The sequence below is a fragment of the Passer montanus genome, unplaced genomic scaffold (assembly GCF_014805655.1).
Source record: "Passer montanus isolate IOZ18808 unplaced genomic scaffold, ASM1480565v1 scaffold5, whole genome shotgun sequence".
NCBI lineage: Eukaryota > Metazoa > Chordata > Aves > Passeriformes > Passeridae > Passer > Passer montanus.
Genome location: NW_024369929.1, coordinates 5,031,569 through 5,052,458, shown reverse-complemented (window position 1 = coordinate 5,052,458; position 20,890 = coordinate 5,031,569). Strand labels below are relative to the sequence as shown.

At 41.5% G+C, this 20,890-nt stretch overlaps 1 protein-coding gene across 1 annotated transcript; it reads right to left on the bottom strand.

Annotated features, from left to right (window-relative positions):
* Positions 1–240: 240 nt before the first annotated feature.
* On the bottom strand, positions 241–8,297 carry MNS1 (meiosis specific nuclear structural 1). Its single transcript, XM_039723276.1, is given in 11 exon segments — positions 241–583; positions 2,108–2,233; positions 3,111–3,368; positions 4,332–4,439; positions 4,518–4,734; positions 5,408–5,637; positions 6,462–6,564; positions 7,054–7,181; positions 7,376–7,465; positions 8,117–8,242; positions 8,244–8,297. Coding segments are annotated over 11 exon segments (1,539 nt in total). The 3' UTR covers positions 241–484.
* Between the last annotated feature and the right edge of the window lie 12,593 nt (positions 8,298–20,890).

The following is a 20,890-nucleotide window of genomic DNA, read 5'->3' as shown; positions in this document are numbered from 1 at the left end:
AGAAAGGTATAAAGAGTAGTTCTGACCTCAGAATGACACAACGTATCTGTTTAGATCCTACCAGTGAAGTACCTCAGATCTGCCTCGTGGAGATGAGACACACTACATTTGAATGAGGATTGTAGTAGTGTAGTGCCAGTGCAGCCACATCTTCCCAGAACTAGTGCATTAGGAGAATTCTTCAGTCCAGACTGGAATACACATGCTAGGTGAGGTTTCTGCTGCGTTGCTGAAGAAAACATTTCTAACATTACTACATGACTAACTGAGAATAATTGAGAACTCCAAAAGTTTATTGGTGAAAAATGAAAGTGGAGCACACACTTCTGTAAAACTAACTGCTTATCCGTTTAGAACTTGGTTTTAAAATGAAGGCTGTTAATGCTATTAAAAAGGAATTCCTCACTGTTAAAAGCAAATGGAAGTTTTGACTGGGAATCTGATGACACCTAGTGGCAAAGCAGGAGCTGAGCTGGGGGAAGGTTCAGCTCTCTTCTGTAAGTTCATTACCTCTTCTCTGCTGGTAAGCCAGCCTGAAATCTTCTCCAAGCATGTTAATGTCGTTTTCGTCTTTGAGTATTCCCTACATTAACAGGAAAGAAACATCAGAAGGTAAAACAGAGCAGTGAGATTACTATGGATCTCTGAAATTTTCTATGGAAGAAAATATGGTATCTATAATACTATAGTAACTTTAAGGCAAGCCTCAAAACGGTCACAAAACCTGAACAGGTGAGTTACAAGCATTCTCTTGCTCACAGGAGTGATTAGAGTACAGCATAGGGGCAGATTTAGTAAAATGAAGCAACTGCAGTAAAAAAAGGCCCTGGCTGGTCTGGGGCTCTGACACCCTCTTTACCTGTGTTGGAGTTAACTCATACAAAGAAATAACTTGGGAGACCAAGTAATGCTGGACAACTTAATAAAAAACTGTGTCTTTGAGAAGAGAAGCTTCACACAGAAATCTACATTTCTAATTCTAATTAATTTTACTGCTAAAAATGTATGACCCGCAGAACATACCTAGCAGCATTTAAAAAAGAGGAAAAAAGTTAAAAACTGCATTTATATTGGAAAGTTTCCTGTTTGGTAGCACTTTGCTGTTTAACCATTTTGCATGAAGTAATGTGATGTAGGAACACCCAAATCAAGACACAGTGCTGAAGCAAAGAACAGAAAAGCAGAACATCATACATGGCACACGTGTGAGCCTTGGACACTGAAATTGCCAAGGCTTCCTACAACAGAAAATTCAAACCAGAAAAGTTTATCAAAATGTTCTCAATATGGGTTATCCTTTAATTAAATCTACATTAGAGAACAACTCACTCCAAGTGTTACAAATTCCTGCACCAATTCTCGTATTAATATTTGCACAAAAGTTAAAGTCTGCTCTACTTAAGTTTTTCCAGTATTGCAGGATTTCTTTAACCAGCTGGATAGTTCCCCCTCTTCTGTAAATGCATTTTTACATCCCTAAGGCAGCTCTCAGTTCATTTGTGTACTATTAGGAGATCTTTCCAATCATGAAGCACAATACAAAATAAAGTGTAGTTTATTCCTATTGCAATAACTGCTTCCATCTTTTTAACTTTCAAGAACACCAGTATGAACAGAGCAAGCTCTGCAATGCTTCTGTAAATGCTGCAGTTTATTGCACTGCTGCAGAGTCCATAGTTATGGAATATTTGGCAGACAAGCCAGAGAGCTGCAAGAAATTGCTGCCAAAACCCCAAATGAGAAATTTGGTGGCAATGGGTTTTAAGATGTAGTGGAGCCCTTTCTAGCTAGAGAAGCCCTGCTGTAGAATTCATGTTCCATATTTCAAACACTGGACGTGCAAAGTGCTGTGGAAGCTTTCAGCAAGTTCTGTACAAGTTCTGCATCAGCAGTGCAGAGAGCCCAAAGCCCCCAGCAGAAAGAGCAGTGCTGTAAAGGGGTGCCAGCTCAAAAGCAAAAGGAAGAGGTGAGCACAGGTGAGCTGACACAGTAAGGACATCCACTGACTCTGGGAACTGCCACAGTTCTGCAACTCACCTTGAACTATCCAGGAGAAAAGCAATTTACAGGACAGACATTAAAGGTATTTAAAATACAATTCACTTACTCGAGGAAGATAACCCAGCAATTTCCATGCATGCTCTTTCAAGAGTTTCTGTCTCTCCTCTTCAATAATTGCACGGATACGTTCTTGTCTTCTCTTTTCTAACTCTCTTTCTTCAAGTTCACGCTCCTACAATAAACAAATTTTCCTAAATTCTGTTTCAGTATTTGTTTCCACCACTTTCCACAACAGCATAAAGAGAAAAAATTTAGTGGAGTAAATTTTGAACTTCCTAATTCCTGGTCACAGGAAATGCTCTTGAAAAGGAGAGAAAAGTGTATGGAAAACCCCACAAAGCATTGTTTAAATAATATCTGTCTGGCAACTGGAAAACAATCTCAGACAAAAGAGAAAACTGAATGGCAAGTCGTGGGGCGAGTCTGCTATCCAAGTGTTTGGTGTCAGAAGCCCTTTTGAAGGCAGGCAATGTTCAGTCCTGGTGGCTTTTTGGCTCTCAGATGAGTTGGTCTGTTCCAGCCCTACTGCTCTAATCCAGGAAAAGGAGCAATAGGTATGAATTCTCACACTGATGACTGGAAATTGCAATTCACATTACACAGGTGATTTATACCTATACACAGGTTTCAAAACAGCAGTATGGGATTCCATGTCTTGCTTTCAGTTTACACCTTTTTGTCCTCAGATCTCAATAAAAGAGACTTAACCTCAAAGCAAGGCTAGGCCTTCCCCGCCTCACGCATCATTATCAGTGCAGCTGACCAGCAGCTGTGTTGCTGATCTCATGCCTCCTGAAGAGGTATTTGCAGTACAGCTACACAGGAGGGCAGGAATGTTGTTGATCCCAACCTCTTGAGCTACAAAAAAAGTTAGCTCTAAAAAATACCTTTTTCTTGTTAGAAATTGAAACAAAGTCCTGATTCCCCCCGCTATTCTCTGCAATTCCTATCACCTTTCCCTACCAACACCAGCATTGTTCCTTAGAATAGCACAAGTATTCCCATATTAAACACAGTGCTCAAACCAAAGGTGCATGTGAAACTCTTACTTTTTCTGCAATACACTGTTTGCGGCGGTCCTCCAGAATTTTTTCCATGGCCATTTTGTGTTCAAGCTGTTTCATCCTCCGTTTCTGCGCGTTCAGCTGCTCAATGCGATCGTCCTCGGCCAGCTTGGCCAAGATCCGCTGCCGGAGAGCTCTGTCCTCTTCTCTCATAGCTTCTTGTTCTGCTGCCTTCAGAGCAAACTGCTTTTCATATGCTTGCCTTAAGTCTAGGCGCTGCCTTATTCTCTTTTCAATTTCTGCCTAGAAAGGAAATTGAGTAAAATGCAGCATTACTGAAAATACTTTGAAAAATTCTCAGCAGCAGCAGTCAATCTACTCCATTTATCTTGGAATAAATTTACTGTAGCTCTTAACTTCTAGCATAACTAACTGGAGCAAACATTCCATATCTGACAGTGCTCTCCACTATTAATCAGCTTGGCAAATGTCACAAGACTCTCAAAATTAAGTCCAAAACCAAAGGGATTTTTCTTCCCACTATGATGAAGGGAATCAACAAGACAGTCATCCTGAACAACACTCTAAAAATAGCAGTGTTTGGTATCTCAACAGTATGTTACATTTTGTTTGTCACCCACAGCAAGGTAAGACAGAGTGTGTCCAGGCCCATTGGATATAGACTTGCAGAAAAAAAAGCAGTTAATTAAACTGCTTAGCTTAAATCTAAACTTGAAAGTTACTGCTATTCTCCTTCACAAGATAAATAAATGTATAAATGGGGCCACAAGGGTATTCAAAACGTTTACTTGCCTTCCTGGTTGAAATGAAATACATTAGGAACAGAAAAGGAAACTCAAAGTACAAAATCTTCCCTCCAAAACCTAAGCTAATCTACAAACTGCCTGTCTGATTGAGAACTTTTAGAAAATAGAGTTGAAAATAAATACTTTGTGCTAGAACATAACCGGAAACCCCAATGTCACAAACAACACTGCAGACGTAAAATCCACAAGGGTATTCAAAACGTTTACTTGCCTTCCTGGTTGAAATGAAATACATTAGAAAGAGAAAAGGGATCTCAAAGTACAAAATTTTCCCTCCAAAACCTAAGCTAATCTATAAACTGCCTGACTGAGAACGTTTAGAAAATGGAGTTGAAAATAAATACTTTGTGCTAGAACATAACTGAAAACCCCAAAGTCACAAACAACACTGCAGACTTAAAATCCAAAAAAAATCCTTCATGTACCTGCCAGCACTTACCATCTCCTTCTTCCTTTCCATCGCTTCTTGTTCTTCCAGATACAGATCTTGGAGGATTTGTTCCTGTTCTTTACGCCTCTGTTCTTCTCTTTCCATGGTCTTGGCAACCTATTACAAGAAGGAAAGGTTTCTAAATGAAAGACAAAAACATACAACAATTTTTTCTACAATTTCAATTATTGATACCATTTCTTGAACTCTCTGTTTTTTCTCCTCAGTGTCTCGAACTTTAGCCATCCAACCATCTTCTCTTTTTTGTTGCATGTTGGCAAACTCCATAATTTTTCTATTTTCTTCTTCCATCTCTTCCTGTTTCCTTTTCCTCCAGATAGCTTGTTCTTTTATAAACTCTTCAATATATGTCTGAGTTTCTCTTATTTTATCTAACTTCCGTTGTTTTTCCCTGTAGAAGATGGGAAAAAACTGCTCAAATAATTATTTAACATACTGCAGATTATTTAACCAGATGCTCACCATTACCAACATATTCCTGAGACTAAGATTCAAATGACTGTCCTTAACCATTCAGCTAGAAACTAGATAGCTAAATTGGAAATACTCAGTAATAAAATGCCCCAAGAAGGGAATCTCATGTCTAACACCTTTCTGGAAGGCAGACTGTACACAAAAGTACACGCTGCTGCTGCATTTTATACATTCAAAGAGAAAGAAGAAAAGAAAGCCCAACAGCACCACAACCCCTGAACTCTCCCCACCTCCACACACAATACTCAGACCTCAGAAACCTCCTTCCCTGTTCCTAAGACATGCAAATAAAGCAACTGTTGGAAATGTGAAATATGCTGTTGTGTCCCACATGATGGGCCCAATGGAACCCCTCCTGCAAATAAGCTGGATTTCATATTTGGGGAAAAAGGACACAAGAGTGACTGGGACATTCTGAGGTTTCAACAGGAAAATTCATGCAAGTTTCTTGTTACTAAAATGTGACCAAGGGGAACTAAAATGGGCCTTAGTATATGGGGAATAAGTGCATGCAAATTAGCTTTCTGTGCAGAATTATATGAGTTGCCTTGTTTTAAATTAATAAATAATAAAAATTCAAAGTAACTAACATTTGGTCTTCTTCATAGATCTTTTTTACAATTTCATCAATCATGTGTTTCTCTCTTAGAAACTCTTCATAAGCCTCTTGCTTCTTCTTCTCCTGTTCCTCAACCTGTTTGTCCAGTTCTTGATGGTATGTTTTCTTCTCCTGGTGTTTCCTCAGTTCTGCAGACATTTCTTCTTTCAGATACTTGTCATACTCTTCCTTCATCTCCTGGGCTACTTCATCCTCCCATTTCTAGGGGGGGAAAGGCAATGCAAGATTCCTTTTCACTCCCACTACTACAGCTTGTAAGGAAAAAATACACAGTATGGAAAGGAATTATGCAGCATCACCAGAAATGAAAGCCTTCCACCTCAATCTATAAATATAGAGCCTTAACACACTTAATAGCTTAATCCAGTCAGTAGAACCCTTGAAGGGCACCCTCAACATCTGACCAACTGGAGGAGCACTAAAAATACTTAAAGAACAAAGTATTGAGCATTTGAGCTCAGGTGTGGAACTCACTCACATCAGCACAACGACTGGAATGAGGCTGGGCTACAGAGAACACCCACAACCAGCACATTGCAATACAGCAACTGCCTGCACTGCACCCTGTACAGAGCATTAACACCATCAGAATCTCTGCCTGATCACCAACATCTTTGTACAGATAAATACAATTTGCAAGTCTTTCTGAAGTTGTTCAGATCACTGCTTGGAAAGAGTAACATTGTTTTCAAGAACCAGACTATGAGGTAAGGATTCACCACTGTAAACACTGTACAAAGGGTATCATAGTTTTGATTTGGGTAAATACTACAAAACCAGTAAAATAACAACTATAACCAGTCATACAACAAATTCAATCACTACTCCTTCAATTGCAATGGTAAAGTAAACCTTTTTCTTATAGCTAGTTATTACTAGTTAATTAATCCTTCATAACACAAAATATATTTTCAATAACACTGAATGCTTGAGCAATATTTTAGATTAAAAAAGTCTAAGGAAAAATCTTCTACACAATCCATACAAAGAGTTATGTGACTCAGGTGCTGGGATACACTAATTACCATTTTCTCATTGTATATAGCTTTTTTTTCAGCAATCTGTGCAGCTCGTTCTTTATTCATATAAGCAGATTTCAGCTTTCTTTCTAACTCTCGAAGTTCAAGACTGGAGGGGAAAAAAACAAATTATCCTATTACAAGGGGGTAGGTATCTAGGGGAAGAAATTACGTTTCCATCACTATTTAAACGTAGTATTTTTCATTGGGGCAACCCTGATGAAAAATATTGCTCTAGTTAAAGGGCAGAAAAAGAAAAAAAAAAAATCAATTTAAAACCAAGGGTTACCTATATTTCTACATGTGCTATCAACAGTTCTGCATACTTCACTTCTAACTATATAAGCACAGGTACACATGCATACACACGTATGCTCACAGATATGCCAAAGAGTACACATACATATATTCAGAATGAAAATTTTGTGGATCAACGATTTATATTGACACAATTTGCTTAAAATTAACTTATTATTGTACTCTGATCCCAAAGTAACTTTTCCTTCCAGGTCTGAGTTGTCTGCACTCCTGCTACAGCTGTCCCAAATCTGATAACAGGAGCAGCCAGTTTGATACAGCTTGGAAATTTCTGAATTACCTGTTTGCTCTGACTTGTTGCCTGATCTTCTCATCTTTCATTTTCTCCAGGTCCTGCCTCGCCAGCTCAGCCGCCAGCTTTTGCTCTCGCTCCAGCTGCAGCGCTCTCTGCTTTCTGTTCTCTTCTGCCTGATGAGAGCAAACATTTTCCCTACCAACTCTCGCACTGGGAGAAGGCAAAGAGACTGTGCACTCAAGCAAGACTTTCCAAGCCAGTAAATGATTGTTAATGGGGACAGCTTTTGACAGGCAAAGGTAAAGCCAGGCGAACTCTTGTCCTCCCCTTCCCGCTCCCCGAGCGCGGCCGCCCCCGCAGCTCTTACCGCCCGCAGCGCCTCGTCCAGCCGCCGCTCCCGCTCCAGCTCGGCCCGCAGCCGGGCCGCCCGCCTGCCCCACTCCCGCTCCTCGGACGCCTGCGGGCGACAAGGGAGAGGCGGTGCCGCCGGACAGCCGCGGGGACCCGCTCCTCATGCCGCCCCCGGCCCCGCTCCTCCCCGGTCCCGCTCTCCATCCGCGCCCAATATCGCTCCCCTCAACAGACCCAGTCTCCCTACAACAATCTCGCACCCCTCAGGGTCCCAGTCTCCCCACCCCACTCTCGCTCCCCTCAGGCTCCCACTCCCCATGCCGCCCCCAGTCTCCCTCCCCTCAGAGTCTCACTCCCCTCACAGTCCCACTCCCCACCCCAGTCTCGCTCTCCTCACGGTCCCACTCCCCATGCCACCCCAGTCTTGCTCCCCTCAGAGTCCCGCTCCCCTCACGGTCCCACTCCCCATGCCACCCCAGTCTTGCTCCCCTCAGAGTCTCGCTCCCCTCACGGTCCCGCTCCCCTTGCCCCCCCCAGTCTCGCCCCCCCTCAGGGTCCCACTCCCTGTGGCGTCCCAGTCTCGCTCCCCTCAGGGTCCCACTCCCCACCCCGGTCTCGCTCTCCTCACGGTCCCACTCCCCATGCCACCCCAGTCTTGCTCCCCTCAGAGTCCCGCTCCCCTCACGGTCCCACTCTCCTTGCCCCCCCCAGTCTCGCTCCCCTCAGGGTCCCGCTCCCCTCACTGCCCCCCCTTTACCATCCCGCCGGCCGTTGCCGTGGTAACGCGCGTCGCCGCCGGGCTCCAGGACGCGGTTTCACTTCCGGGGAATCGCCCTCGCTGATTGGCCAAGATGGCGACCCGACCCCGACGCGTCGTAGCTGAGTGGGCGGGGCCACGGGAGCGTGACGTCACCTTGAAAGGTGATATTTAATCGCATTTATTGAGTCGTGATTTTAAATGAATGCACTTGCCTCACCTCTAAACACAAACCCCAGGTGGCAGCGTTTAATTAATAATTTATCTCCTTCACAGCTATGACGATGAATCTGCAGCAGGTGTGGGAGATAGAGGCTCAGGGCAGAACACAACAGCCGGAACATGAGCCATGATCACCAAAACAATGATTCTGCTGAGGCTGCTTGGGACCGTGTATGCTTTATTTAGGAAAACGCAGCCCTCGATATCCTTACACAGAGCACAGCTGCTCCTTACAGGTTTCCCGGATCGACTCTTCTCCAGGAAGGAATCAACGTTGTGGCACCCAATTCCCAAAACTCTTCCCACCCACTTTCCTCACCTTAATGTTATTTTCCACATAGCTGAGTAAAACTAAAGACATTTAAGCTTATTTAATGCAGTATTTCAATTTCATTAATGTCACCTATTTTATAAAATTAATTAAAATTAATAGAGTTTAAGAGAGTAACACCTCTGAGAATGAGGTAACAAGTGTGGTTGTTTCTACTGACACAGTGCTGGCTATAGATGTATCTACATCTTCTTGGGATGAGAACACTTATTGTTTTAAATCTTTTAGACATTTTCCCAAATTGGTGAAATTCTTTCTGGAGCTTTGGTTATTTTCTGTCTTTTTAATGAGAAAAGTGTTTTCCCACAATGTTTGGGGAAGGGAGGAATAAACTACAGGAGACCATGTCTTTAAAAAGATACAAGCAGAGAGAGATGAAACAGAAAAAGATCATAAATGCGCCCTAATTCTTCTTTGCAAGTGGTGTTACCACTACACTTCTCTTTTCAACATTGGGCAAGCAAACAAATAAATGTCAACCCCCCTCAGTCCCCCAATGATTCCAAGGCACTGACTTAGAAAGAAGGAATCTTCTAACCACTCTGGCACAGCAACGACTTGGAGTGCTCAAGGTTTGGAGGTGGCAGGACTGGGGGGAGAAAGATGCAAAAGATATTTTTGCTGTCCCTTCTCCTCAGTAAACAGCTATGTGCCTCACTGGAAATAAACAGAATTTTCTTTCTTGCCAAACAAATGAACAAAATTAAGCCCCTGCCCTTCACTTCAGGAAACAAGAGCAAATAACCTCGAGATGTAAAGTGTCATCTTTGCTCACATGACATCCTCCTTTTGGAACAGCAGCCCTCTAAAAGGAGAGCACAAGCATCCCTTGAGTCAACCTCCAGGAGAGCAAGGCACTCGGACAGAAAAGTGGGAGTAAAAATCCTTGAGCAAAATGTATACCAGAGAACAATGGGCCAGTTCACAAAGTTATTTTTAAAATTAAGAGGTGGCTTGTATTTGCATGTAAAGTATTTGTTAGCAGTTTATCTTTCACAGAAGAGACAGAACACAGGGCTAATACCCTGAAAGATTCCCAATGGAAAAATATTTTGAGGTTTCCAGTCCTTGGAGCCTTTACTGTTTTTTTCTTTCCCATACATTTCACATTTGCTGAAGTTTGCTTAAAATACAAAGAAGAAAAAAAATGCAACAGAGAATTATTTTGTCCTCATTACCTTATAGCAGTTTGTGCTCAGAATCTCTTACCTTTAATGGCCTGATATTTTCCCCCAACAGAAATTAAGCACAGGGATAGCTCAGCAAACTGTGCCTGCAGATTTCCAAAGGAAGGTAAGTAACCTTCCAGCACATGTCACTCCACACAGAGAACAAGGAGGGGAAAATAACCCAGAAACTCCACAGAAACACCCAACATGCCTTGCCTTGTTCTTCCATTAAATGGAATATGTAAGAGATGGAAAACAATTGTTTCCCTCAACTTAGACACAACTGCTGGTTGCATCTCTTGAGAGCACCCCCAGGAACTGCAGGCTCCTCTCCTAAAGCTTGGGCATCTTAACTGTCTTGTTCCCTCCCTCTACATGCAGCCAGAAGCTCTCCTTTTTCAGTTTGCAACCACGGCTCTGACTGCACCTCCCTGTTGGTTCATACTCACCTGCCCCTGGGCAGCATTTCTGTGCCTGGCCCTCCTGGCACATCCTGTCCTGCTCCTCAAGGTCAGTGGGGTGCTCCTGCTCCACCTGCGAGGGAAGCACCTGGCTGTGCTGCTCCTCCTCCCAGCAGGTCACTTCTCATTTGGGAAGGAATCGAGCCCCGTGCTGAAAACACCTTCCCTCTCCTCCTGTCAAACAGCAGAGCTCCTGGATGGCACTGATTAATTTCTCAGTTAAAGACCTAAGAATTTCACACTTGCAGAGCAGAGTTTAGTCCAGGCAGAGTTGCTCTGCTCTTCTAAAGAAGGAGAATAAAAATGCACTGTTTTAGCAACCAGCTATGTCAGACTTCTTGGAAATCCAGTGTGTTTATATGTAAGTTTTGTTTCCATTATGGAGCTTTTAGAATAACAGATAATGAACTATCTACCTTCCTGTAGTATGGAAAGGTGTGAGTCCCAGCTGCGTAACTGCTCTCAAACTCTTGTTGCATACAGCATTTCTTTTTGCAGCAGCCTGGTTACAGCTATAGGTCAGTGACCTGATTCTCAATTCTTTTTCTAAGAGCATTAAACCCTTCTAGAGCCTGAAAAGCTTTTAGGTAATCAGCAGCCAACTGTACAAATGTAGAGTTAAACTCAGCAGTCCTTTCCCAGGGTTAACACAGCATCTTAATAAATGAGTCAGTTCTTAAACTCAGTTCCAGCACCCACTGATGAACTCCTGACAGCAAAGGGAAGACTGCTGAGAAATGCTAATGGTAAAAACAATGAAATGGAGCATTAAAGGGAAAAAGTAAGTTGCCTTTTTTAGCAGTTTCAGTTGAAGGTGATACAGGAACACATAGCAGGAAAGGTCATTAAATGAAAATGGTGAAGCCATTTTGCAGGTTTACCTCTTTTCTAGGGCATTTTACCAGATGATCATAACACGAGACAGTGACAAATGCATTCCAGCTGAGATAAGATATGTGGGTCATGCTGACTTTGCAACATTATAAACCACTATTGGGATAACACAGCTTCTCTGTGAGGTAATTTACCTTCTTTGGATGAAAAGATAAATGTGAATTAACAGGGAAGAGACTGAAACATCTGAGCTGTGTTATTGATCTACTAAGGACCTAGATAAGTCACAGAGAAACTAATGCTTGCTTTGCTTGAGATTAGTGATGGATGGGACAGCAGATTTAGCAGCTAAGGGGCTATCACTGTCAACAAAGCCGTAGCACTAATTTTTTTTTTTAAATTATCCTGGAGTAGTAGGGAAAATATGCCCCATAGCAGCAGTAGGCAGAAGCAATCTTTTACTCATGACATTGTGGACTCTAAACTGAAATATTACAAGGAACAAAAATACTCAGTGCTTCAAATGTGTTCAACTGTTCTCAACTGTTTCTGATGAGACAAATGTGGGTTTAACAAATATTTAGTTGTAGGACTCAGTTTTCTGAGGGGAAGCATATAAGTACTTTCTGCTGAGAATGCCAGGCTTTCTGCTTCACCTCTAAGATTTTTTTTTTTTGAATACCTGGTCTGGGGACAGCAAATACAGTTCTTCTGCAAAGACTGTTGGAAGACACTGCTATAATGACACTTCTGTTTTTTGCAGCAAGACCTTTATCCACTTACCTATGATAACCAATTAAATAAACTAGATATCCTAATTTCAAGCATAAGGACTGAGTCCTTACTTAGGAAACTGAATGGAAATGATTTTTAGAAGAGAATCTAAAGGTTTAGGAGTATGAAAATTCTGTTTGTAAAAGGTTTTTTAAAAAGTATCTATTTACTGAGATTTTGACATGGGACCTCTTATACAAGTATTTGTCAAAAAGTGCTGTTCAAGATAACAAGCTTCAGTTGTAGCTTTTCATTTGAAAGGAAAGATTAGATTTTTTTCTATTCTGGCCTATCCCTGTCTTTTCTGTGAGGAGTGTAGAGGAGGCTTGTGAATAACCAGCCTGCAAGCTTGTCTGCCAAAGTGCCCAACTGGATGGGCAGAGGGAAAACTAAGGCCAGTCATGGCCTCCACCCAGTAACCATCCCCCCAGCTGATTTTGGCTGGAATTAAGCACTGAACATGGTTTCCTCTTCAGTATTTTGTATGCAATGCCATCAGAACATGCACCTCTGGAAGGAAGATTTGTAATTTCCAAACCTGAATGACATATTGAGAAATAAGCTATAAAGTGCTCTTCCCATAGCAGCATCATGAAAAAGCATATAGTGAGCAAAAGGGTGAGATGGCAGATGCTTCCTGGGGACTGCCCACTCCTGGGAAGCACCAAGTCCAGGTGCTGCCATGTGTTCTAACTGGAGTGCAGACTTGAAAGCACCAGGAAATGTACTTAGAAGTAAGCAGAACCCCCTTCAATCCTGAACATACTACCAAACACACATTCCAAAGAGCTCAGTTCAGCTTTTGTGAATAATTAAAAAGCTGAGGAGCTCCAAAGGGGAGCTTAGCAAAGAGCAGAATACTAAGAAAAAAAATGTCTGCTGCCAACAAGAGAGTATTAAACAAATTAATCTGTAGCCGTAACCTCAAGCCAACGAATGGAAAGGGCAACTGAAGGGCAGTAACAGAAAACAAACATCAGTCCCAGAAAGGCTGAGAGCAAGGTGAAAGTCATTCTGCTGCCTGCATCCATCTCTTACACTGGCATTTCCTCGTGCCCAGCAGCCTTGGCAGAGCGTTGTGATGAGCCCCAGGCTGGTGGAGGCTCTGCTTCCCTGCCCCACACAGGGATGTGTCTGGAGGAGTCCTGGGGCATGATAGTCAAATCACTGATGTTTTATTCAAGAGCTTTTAGAGAGGAGAAGAGAACAGAGATTTTGCTGCTGCTAAAACAGCAATTTTGCGCTCCAACAAAAATCCCTCAGTGAAGCGGTGAATTGGCTCTGCATTGCTGTGGGCCACACAAAGCCCACAGATTTGTGTCTGTGAAATGTTCCCAGCACAGCATTACCCACAGGCTTTGCTGTGCATCTATCCTTGTGTCTCGTTCAAAAAGTGTATGCTCCTGTATGCCAAGCTCATTGGTAGTACCAAGATGATCACAGTTGGTACAGAGGCACCAGCTGACTTTGGTGTCAGAGCTCCTGCAGGAAAGCAGGGCCTTTCTCCATGTCTTGACTAAGATGAGGGAGAAAGTTGTCTTGTTTCAATGAAAAAATGTGAGATCATCATATAGAACTGTTAAAAATAAGAAAGACAAGATTATAGAAGGATTTCCACCAGTGAGCAACATTTGTCTCCCCCTTGGTATCTTAAGACAGGTTGCTTTCTTGCAATCTGAAGCAGTGTTACACACATGTACAGTAATGAATAACTACAGAGTGTGGCTGTGCTTACGCCTTGCACAAGAAGGAACCGAGTTTTGTCTCCAGTTATATCTCTAGAATTTAGAAATCAAACCTAATCTAATTTGCTACAGCTGGACACCACCTGCAGAGTACTGTTTAAGTACTTTGAACATTACATACTTATCTTTTAAATATTGATAATGCCATTTTTCATTTATGTGACATGAAGTCCCACAGGGAATAATTATGCTAATAAACCTTAATGATTCTTGCAAATAAATGATCAAACAAAATTGCTACTGTTGATTTATATTAATGGATGCCTTCAGGAGAAGATTTGTCAGGATGTGCTGCTTCTTGAATCCCAATTCATCTTATTTAGCAGAAGAATGTACATAGTTTGTAAAACAGATTAAGTGTTTAAAATATAATGCGTTCATGCAGTTTCTGCAGTTCATAACACTCAAGAACTATTATCTTGCCTTATGGCAAATCTTCATTAAAGGTTTCTTTCTATACAACCTTTGTCAGTCCTTTTTTCCCCTCCTTTTGTCCCCTATGGCTAACAAAGTCCTCCTTCAGGAGATCTCTAACTTAACCTTTCTGTCACTCATGCACAAATCACTGATCACTATGCTGAGCTAACAGATAAACACCACTGTTCAACAACTGTGCTTTTACTGTAATTAGTCCAGAAACACTTGGTGCTTTAATAAGGGCAAACAACCTGAAACTGGGCATACAACCTGAAACTGGGTGACCTAGAGAATTTTAAAAGGTATGTCAAGATGAGCAGTTTCTACTTTTCCTCTACTGTCAGATATGCTGGAAATTCTCATTCCCAGCCACCCATACTTCTGAAATTTTAACTAAGTTTATTTGGAAAACATTTTACACAGGCTAGTCCTTTAGGTAGTATGGATGTTTGAAAGCAATACCCATGGACTCTTTGCTTCAGCTTATATAAATAACCATTTCCTGACTCCATATCTATTCAGATGTTTATTAGAGATACAGCCGTAGTTAAGAACCTCACTGTAGTATTTTCAGAGGAATTATCTCTACCCTCTCTAATTTCCATTACCTGTTTAGTATTTTCTTCCCATCCCACAGGTATCTGTAGTACAAAGTTCTTTTTTGGGCACTCCTATTCTTCAATTTTCCCTCTGGTTGTAAAGCATTTTTCAGGGCTTGCCTCACTTCATTTACATGTGAGTACTATTACTCCTCCTCTTCCTTCCCTGTCAGGGGGTTTGGAATGACATCTCTCATCAGGTTTCTTCAGGATCCAAGAGCTCTGTTGAGACTTGATTTCTGCAGACAGAAGAATCAAAAACTATGACTAACCCAGTATCTCTGTTAAAATTCGATTTTTCATTGCCCCGCCAATATAGAAACTTTTCTCTTAAACTGCCTCATGTCTTTGCAGGTTGTTTTAATGTGTAGTGGTCAGGTGAATCCCATGGCACATGATTTCTAGTTGCTTGCTACTTATTTGAAATCCAGTCACTTCTTATTCTCACACCATCTGGCCAGACATGTCTGTTTTTATATACTGTAAATATTGTAATTTAAGTTACTTTATCCTTAACAGTTAGTTCATGCATTTTAGTTAAAATGTATTTACAATTAGATGATGAAACATTCACTTACACCTTCTTCATGAATGTAAACTGAGATTCCAAATGGATGTCACTATCAATTTGCCAGGAACACATACACATTCCTTAGTGCTTATACAGTGGATTAATTCTGGTTTAATACTCATTTATTTTTATCCTGTGTCTTCTAAATAATTAATGTAAATAATTCATGTTTATTGACTTTCAAGTTACCACTGCAGCAGGACTCTTCACTGGCAGCTGCATAAAACAAACCTGCTTATATCTAGACTGCAAGATTAACCTTCTAAGTATTTTCCTCTTTTTAAAACTGACTTGAAAGGAACAATTCATTCTTATCTGCTTATTAGGGAATGTGTAATAGTTTCCTGAAGGACTTTACATTTTTATTTAATTTCTTGGGGGGGGGGGGCCTTTCTTCTCCTGAATTTCCATATTTTGCTACTCAGAATTTGAGAAACTTGCTGTCTTTGCCTTCCAGGCAGCAAATATCCATCTTGCCTGGCTCAGCAAGCCATGGCAAAGTTACTCTGCACACAGGCTAGGATGGGAAAGGTGTCCAGCCAGGCCAGACCTAAGGTGTTGAAGGGAGTCCCCCTGTGCAAATCCTTCTCTGGACACCTTCAGCTTGAGGACAGAAGCCTGCGTCCCTGTAGCAGTTTGTCCTCAAGTGAAAGCAAGAAAGCAAGTAACAATCAAAATGTGCCTTCAAAGTGGGATGTGAAAGTGTAGACTATAAAGTGAGATATACCTTAAATAAGAGATAATGCTAAATAACCAGTAATTTTGGATATAGAAGATCCACCTTCTATGCCCTCAACTCCATCAGATGGAGAATTTGTTCCTTTTCCCTCCAGAAACCATGAAAAAAAGAGATGCTTTTCATCCTAAAATGTATGGAAACCCTCCCTAAACAGTAATTTTCTGGCCAGTCCTAGTCAGTGATAAATGAATATTAAGGTTACATTTACAAGCTCTACTAAGCTGTATTTTATTTTATCTACGATATGAACAGTTTAAATTGATCTGAGTAAAAGCTGAAAAAAAATCCTGGACATCTGCGATAGTTATTTTCTAAATAATATTGCTAAAAATGTATACTTCAGCAATAAAATAGGCAGAGCTTACAAGAAAACGATACAATAATAATGCTAACATAAACCTAGTCATGTCATACTGTAAGGCAAAGTAATAAGCAGATCTGTAATGAACTCAAAATGAAGTATGGCAGAAATGTAACAAACAGACAAGAATAACAATACCAGTATGTAACAAATACCAAATCACACATTTTTGTGTCATCTCTACCTACAAACAAAAGATGTTTACTGTGAATTCTTTTTTATGCTCTGCAGATTTCATTTACACAAAGTTTTGAACCCTTTTCCAGTTGGTAATCTTCTAAGTGTAAGGAGATGTGGTAATTAAGATGCTTAAATGTAAAGCCATGAAATAACATGACATTCATGACATACACCCAAGCTATTCTGTAGGTCTCTTTCAGGTACCTTTTTAATTGTTGATACCCTGGAAACAGCAACATTTTAAAAATAGGTCAAGTAAGTTTTAACCATAATAAATTAGAGAATTAACATATTTATAGCATTCCACAACGTTGTTCAGGTGGAGGAGCTGTCTCTCATACCTCTCTTCAGTACTGACAGAGAAAAGAAGGGTCTCCCCAGGCCACATTTTGGAGAGTGTTGCCCAGGGAGCCAAAGTCACAGTGTACAAACACTGGTTTACCAAGGAACAGAAAGGGAAAATGAGCTTTGGCACCTGCTTGCATCAGGCTGTGTCCAGCCCTGCTAGAGGATCCTGGCCTGGGGAGAGCACAAACCAGAACCTGAACAGCAGAACCACATTCCTGGACACCACCCTCCCCACCCTCAGTTCTCACTCCAGTTGTGTGTTGTGACCTGGTCTCAGGCTTCGTAATCAGCTGCTTTTCTCACAGTAACATCAGGCACGTGTCCTTCTTGGACCTGGGAGCAGAGGCTGCACTGAACACAGATGTCTGAATGTAGTCCTGCCTAGGATTGCCTGAAAATGACCAAAGTGACTGCTGTCCTACACAGTATACCTTTAAAATTCACTATTAGAAGACACTGAAATACACACTCTAGGCCTTGGCTAAATTTAAGAGTTTGCTGTACCCTGCTCTTCCTTTCACACAAGTGCCTTGTTTCCCTGGACAAGTGTCTGTATGACTCACCATTTCCATAACCTCAGCCTCACATTCATGAATGCACCAAGGCTATTGAATATTTATCAGATTTTGGACTTTTTTTTTCCCCTGAAAGATTTGCATTTAAATAAAGTACAACAAAAGAGAGAGCTGAAAAGAGTCTTCCAGAACTCCCCCACATTACCTCTTTCAACTTTTGTACCATCATTGCAGTCATTGTCTACCAAATCTTCCCAGGCAGACAGAGAATATATTACTGTTGCAAAAAGCAAGATGCAGTTTGGGAACAATAACTGCCAGTGATTACATGAGTTTACAACATGCATATTGTTATGATACTTGTAGGTTTTTATTGCTATTATTAAAAAGTCTACATATTTGCTTAATCCTTCATTGAAACTAATGGTGAATTTGCTGTTTAGAACTTTTTTTTTAATTTGATTTTGTTTTCTGGCAGATGCTCTGCAGGAAAATCTGAACTTTTCTTTAATTCATTTAAAATTAACTTCCTCAGCATAAGCATAATCTTTTTCTATCCTCTCCCTAGGTGATAGCCACTCTTCTCACAAGAGAGTTTTCTGGCAGCATTCCCTCTTCATTTTCGGTGCAAATGCCACCAATGAGGACCTGCCACTCTTTTTGGTGCCAAGAGAACAGAGATGTTTCTGTTGGATTGGCTCCAACAAGGGTGAAAATCAGAGCTTCTGCATGTTCCTTCAAGCCACAAAAAAGAAGCACCACGATCTCGCCTGCCTACTCTTAACACAGGATTTTCCTTTCCCACAGGCATCCCTGCAACACCAAACATCCACAGAGCAGTGAATAAGCTCAAGACCAGAGACATGGAGCCTTGTGCTGCCAATGGAAAAGGCTGCTTAGGACACAGAGCTGTGTGGAAAAGCTTGGAATCCATTTTCACTTCACCTTCAGCCAGTAATGCAGAGACAGGGAAGACGAAAGTGAAGGAGAAAAAAAATATTTAAAAAGTAATTGCACAACAGTTTTGAGAGCTTGAAGCTGCCTCTGAGGGTCTGCAAAACAGAGGCAACCTCTGCTAACCTCAGAGCAACAACTGAGCTCATCTTCCCATCCCTACCACTACCCAAACTCCACAAACAGGAGCAAACTGAGCCTCTTTCTCCCCTCCCCATGGCCCACCTGAGGAAACCTGCACCAGGTAAAGGCAGCACCAGAGGAGGGACCAGAGGCTTTTGGATATGTGATGCCATGTCCCAAGTCATGCTTGTAAACATGATTTCAAAGGCAGCTTTTGCTTTTGCAAGGGATTTTTTGCCTTGCTGTTACCATGATGTGTTCAGAGGGTCAAGAACAGAGCAGCAATGACTCCCAATGTCACAGCTGGGGAATAGGACGTAAGAACCAGAAATCCTGTCCCTTTACTGGTCATTTTACCAGTCCTAATGCACCTGCAGCTGCTAAGCTGCAAGAATATTGAATTTGTACAGTTCCTTCATGCTGCCAATTGCAGTAGGTATAGAAAGGTATTACAAAAGCACAGGAAAGGCAGGATCCATTCAGCTCCCAAGGGGGCACAATAAGAAACTTCAGTAACTTCCAGACTATCACACTGCATTTGTTCAGGTGGCAAATGCTAACATTGGGGGTTTTCACCTTATATATTTACTAGAACTAATCCATACCTTTGTAAACTCAGAGTAATTTCTATCCCAAGGAATAGCATCTTCCCATTTGAAATCTGCTTTAATGATCACGCCTACCCCGTTCCACTGAGACCCTTCAGAGGAAGAGGCTCTAATCTATTTAGCTCCACGAAGGGTTTCTCTCTGACACGTGCTCTCCTAATAGACCATTTATCAGGATGAAGGGTGATCCCCAGAGAGTGCAGACAGCAGGACCAGCCTAGCCTGAGTGACAGTCTGTCCAGCAGAGATTGACTTTAATGAAGCACAGAATAAACAGGAAGATTAAGAGAGTGCAAAAATCAGTGACAAGTTTTGAGTCCACCTGGGCAGCTTACTGTGCAGCACAGATCTGTCACTGAGTTACAAATGTTATGTATCTGTTTGGTTGCTAAGGATCAAACACAGCAATCCCCCTCACATTACAAGAGAAAGCTTTCCCCTTGGTGCTCACCCTTGAGAAAGGGTACCTGCTTTAAACCCAGAAACACAAGCTGAGGGTGGGCTGGACTCTGGCAGTTGTCTGGTCTGACCCTTTGCACAGAGCTGGGCCAGTTTCCAGTACACTGCTCAGGGATTTTCCAAGTAATTCATTTTCAGTTGACAATCTTTTGTAAATATTCATGATGCAGTTTGTTTCTCAGCGACAGAAATGCAGTGACAGTATGGCTGTATTGCATGGGATCCATCTTAGCAAAACTCAGACCATAGCATCTCCCAAAATCTTGTTACTGACAATGGATAGAAGGCAGGTGTGCCTGCCAGTCAGAAACATCTACCTCAGGGTGAGATCATGTCAGCAGCTCTCTGCACTGCCTCTTAATGGAAAAAGATCAACTCAGACACAGACATCTTTGGACAATGACTTGCATCCACAAACATCAGGCATGTAGCCCCGAGGTGTAGCCAAGGCTCATTTTTCATTGTGACAACTGTGACTCTTAGGCCAGACATCTCTCCAGAATCTTCAAACCTATTTATTTGTTGGACTTGGATAGAAATTCATAAATGGAGGCTGAAGCCACAAATGGAAGGAAGTTTTTCACCTAGTGGATAAGCCTCAAATATGGACAGAATTCTTACTACTACACCATCTCACAGCTAGAAAAGCCCTATTACAGTGTATATATCTACTACCAGCAAGTAAGAATCATGTTAAATCTTGTCTCTGGATGATCTGCTGGATGTAAAGACTTCACTTGGGTAAAGCAAAGAAACCAATCATTTTTCAGCAGAAGCTAGTCTTGAACAGAACGCACATTATTGGCAAGATACTTTACCCCCAAAAACCTGGAGTGTAAGCTCTACTTTCTAGAGCAGAATTAAGTCACTATTAACTACTTTCAAATAGTTTTGCTCATGCAAGTCAAACTCTTGACTGATACAAAGCAGAGGTTTCCAAACAGAAAATTAACTTCAATACATACTGTTGCTGCCAAATATCAGGACTACCTATAGTATTTGACATAAAGTGGCTATGTAAAATCAGGTTTACAGATGTAGTTCTAGAATTGACACTATCTAGTTTATTTCACTGTAAAAAGCCAGTTTTGTCTGTGCCAATATTCACCTATGACATCCAGCCCAACTGACAATGGCTGCTCCACTGTATAGACATCTGTGTGTGGTTTTTTAAAGCACAATACATAAGGTGTGAGCACAAGAAATGAAGCTGGATGTGAGACAAGCAATACAAGAAATATTTCAGGATTCCCATCTGCCCATGTTGCAATTGTACATGGCCAACAGATGATGGCACCAAAATTCAGTCTGTTAGCAAATGCTGCTTGGGAATTGACAAAGTGCTTTGGCTAATAGATCAAAAT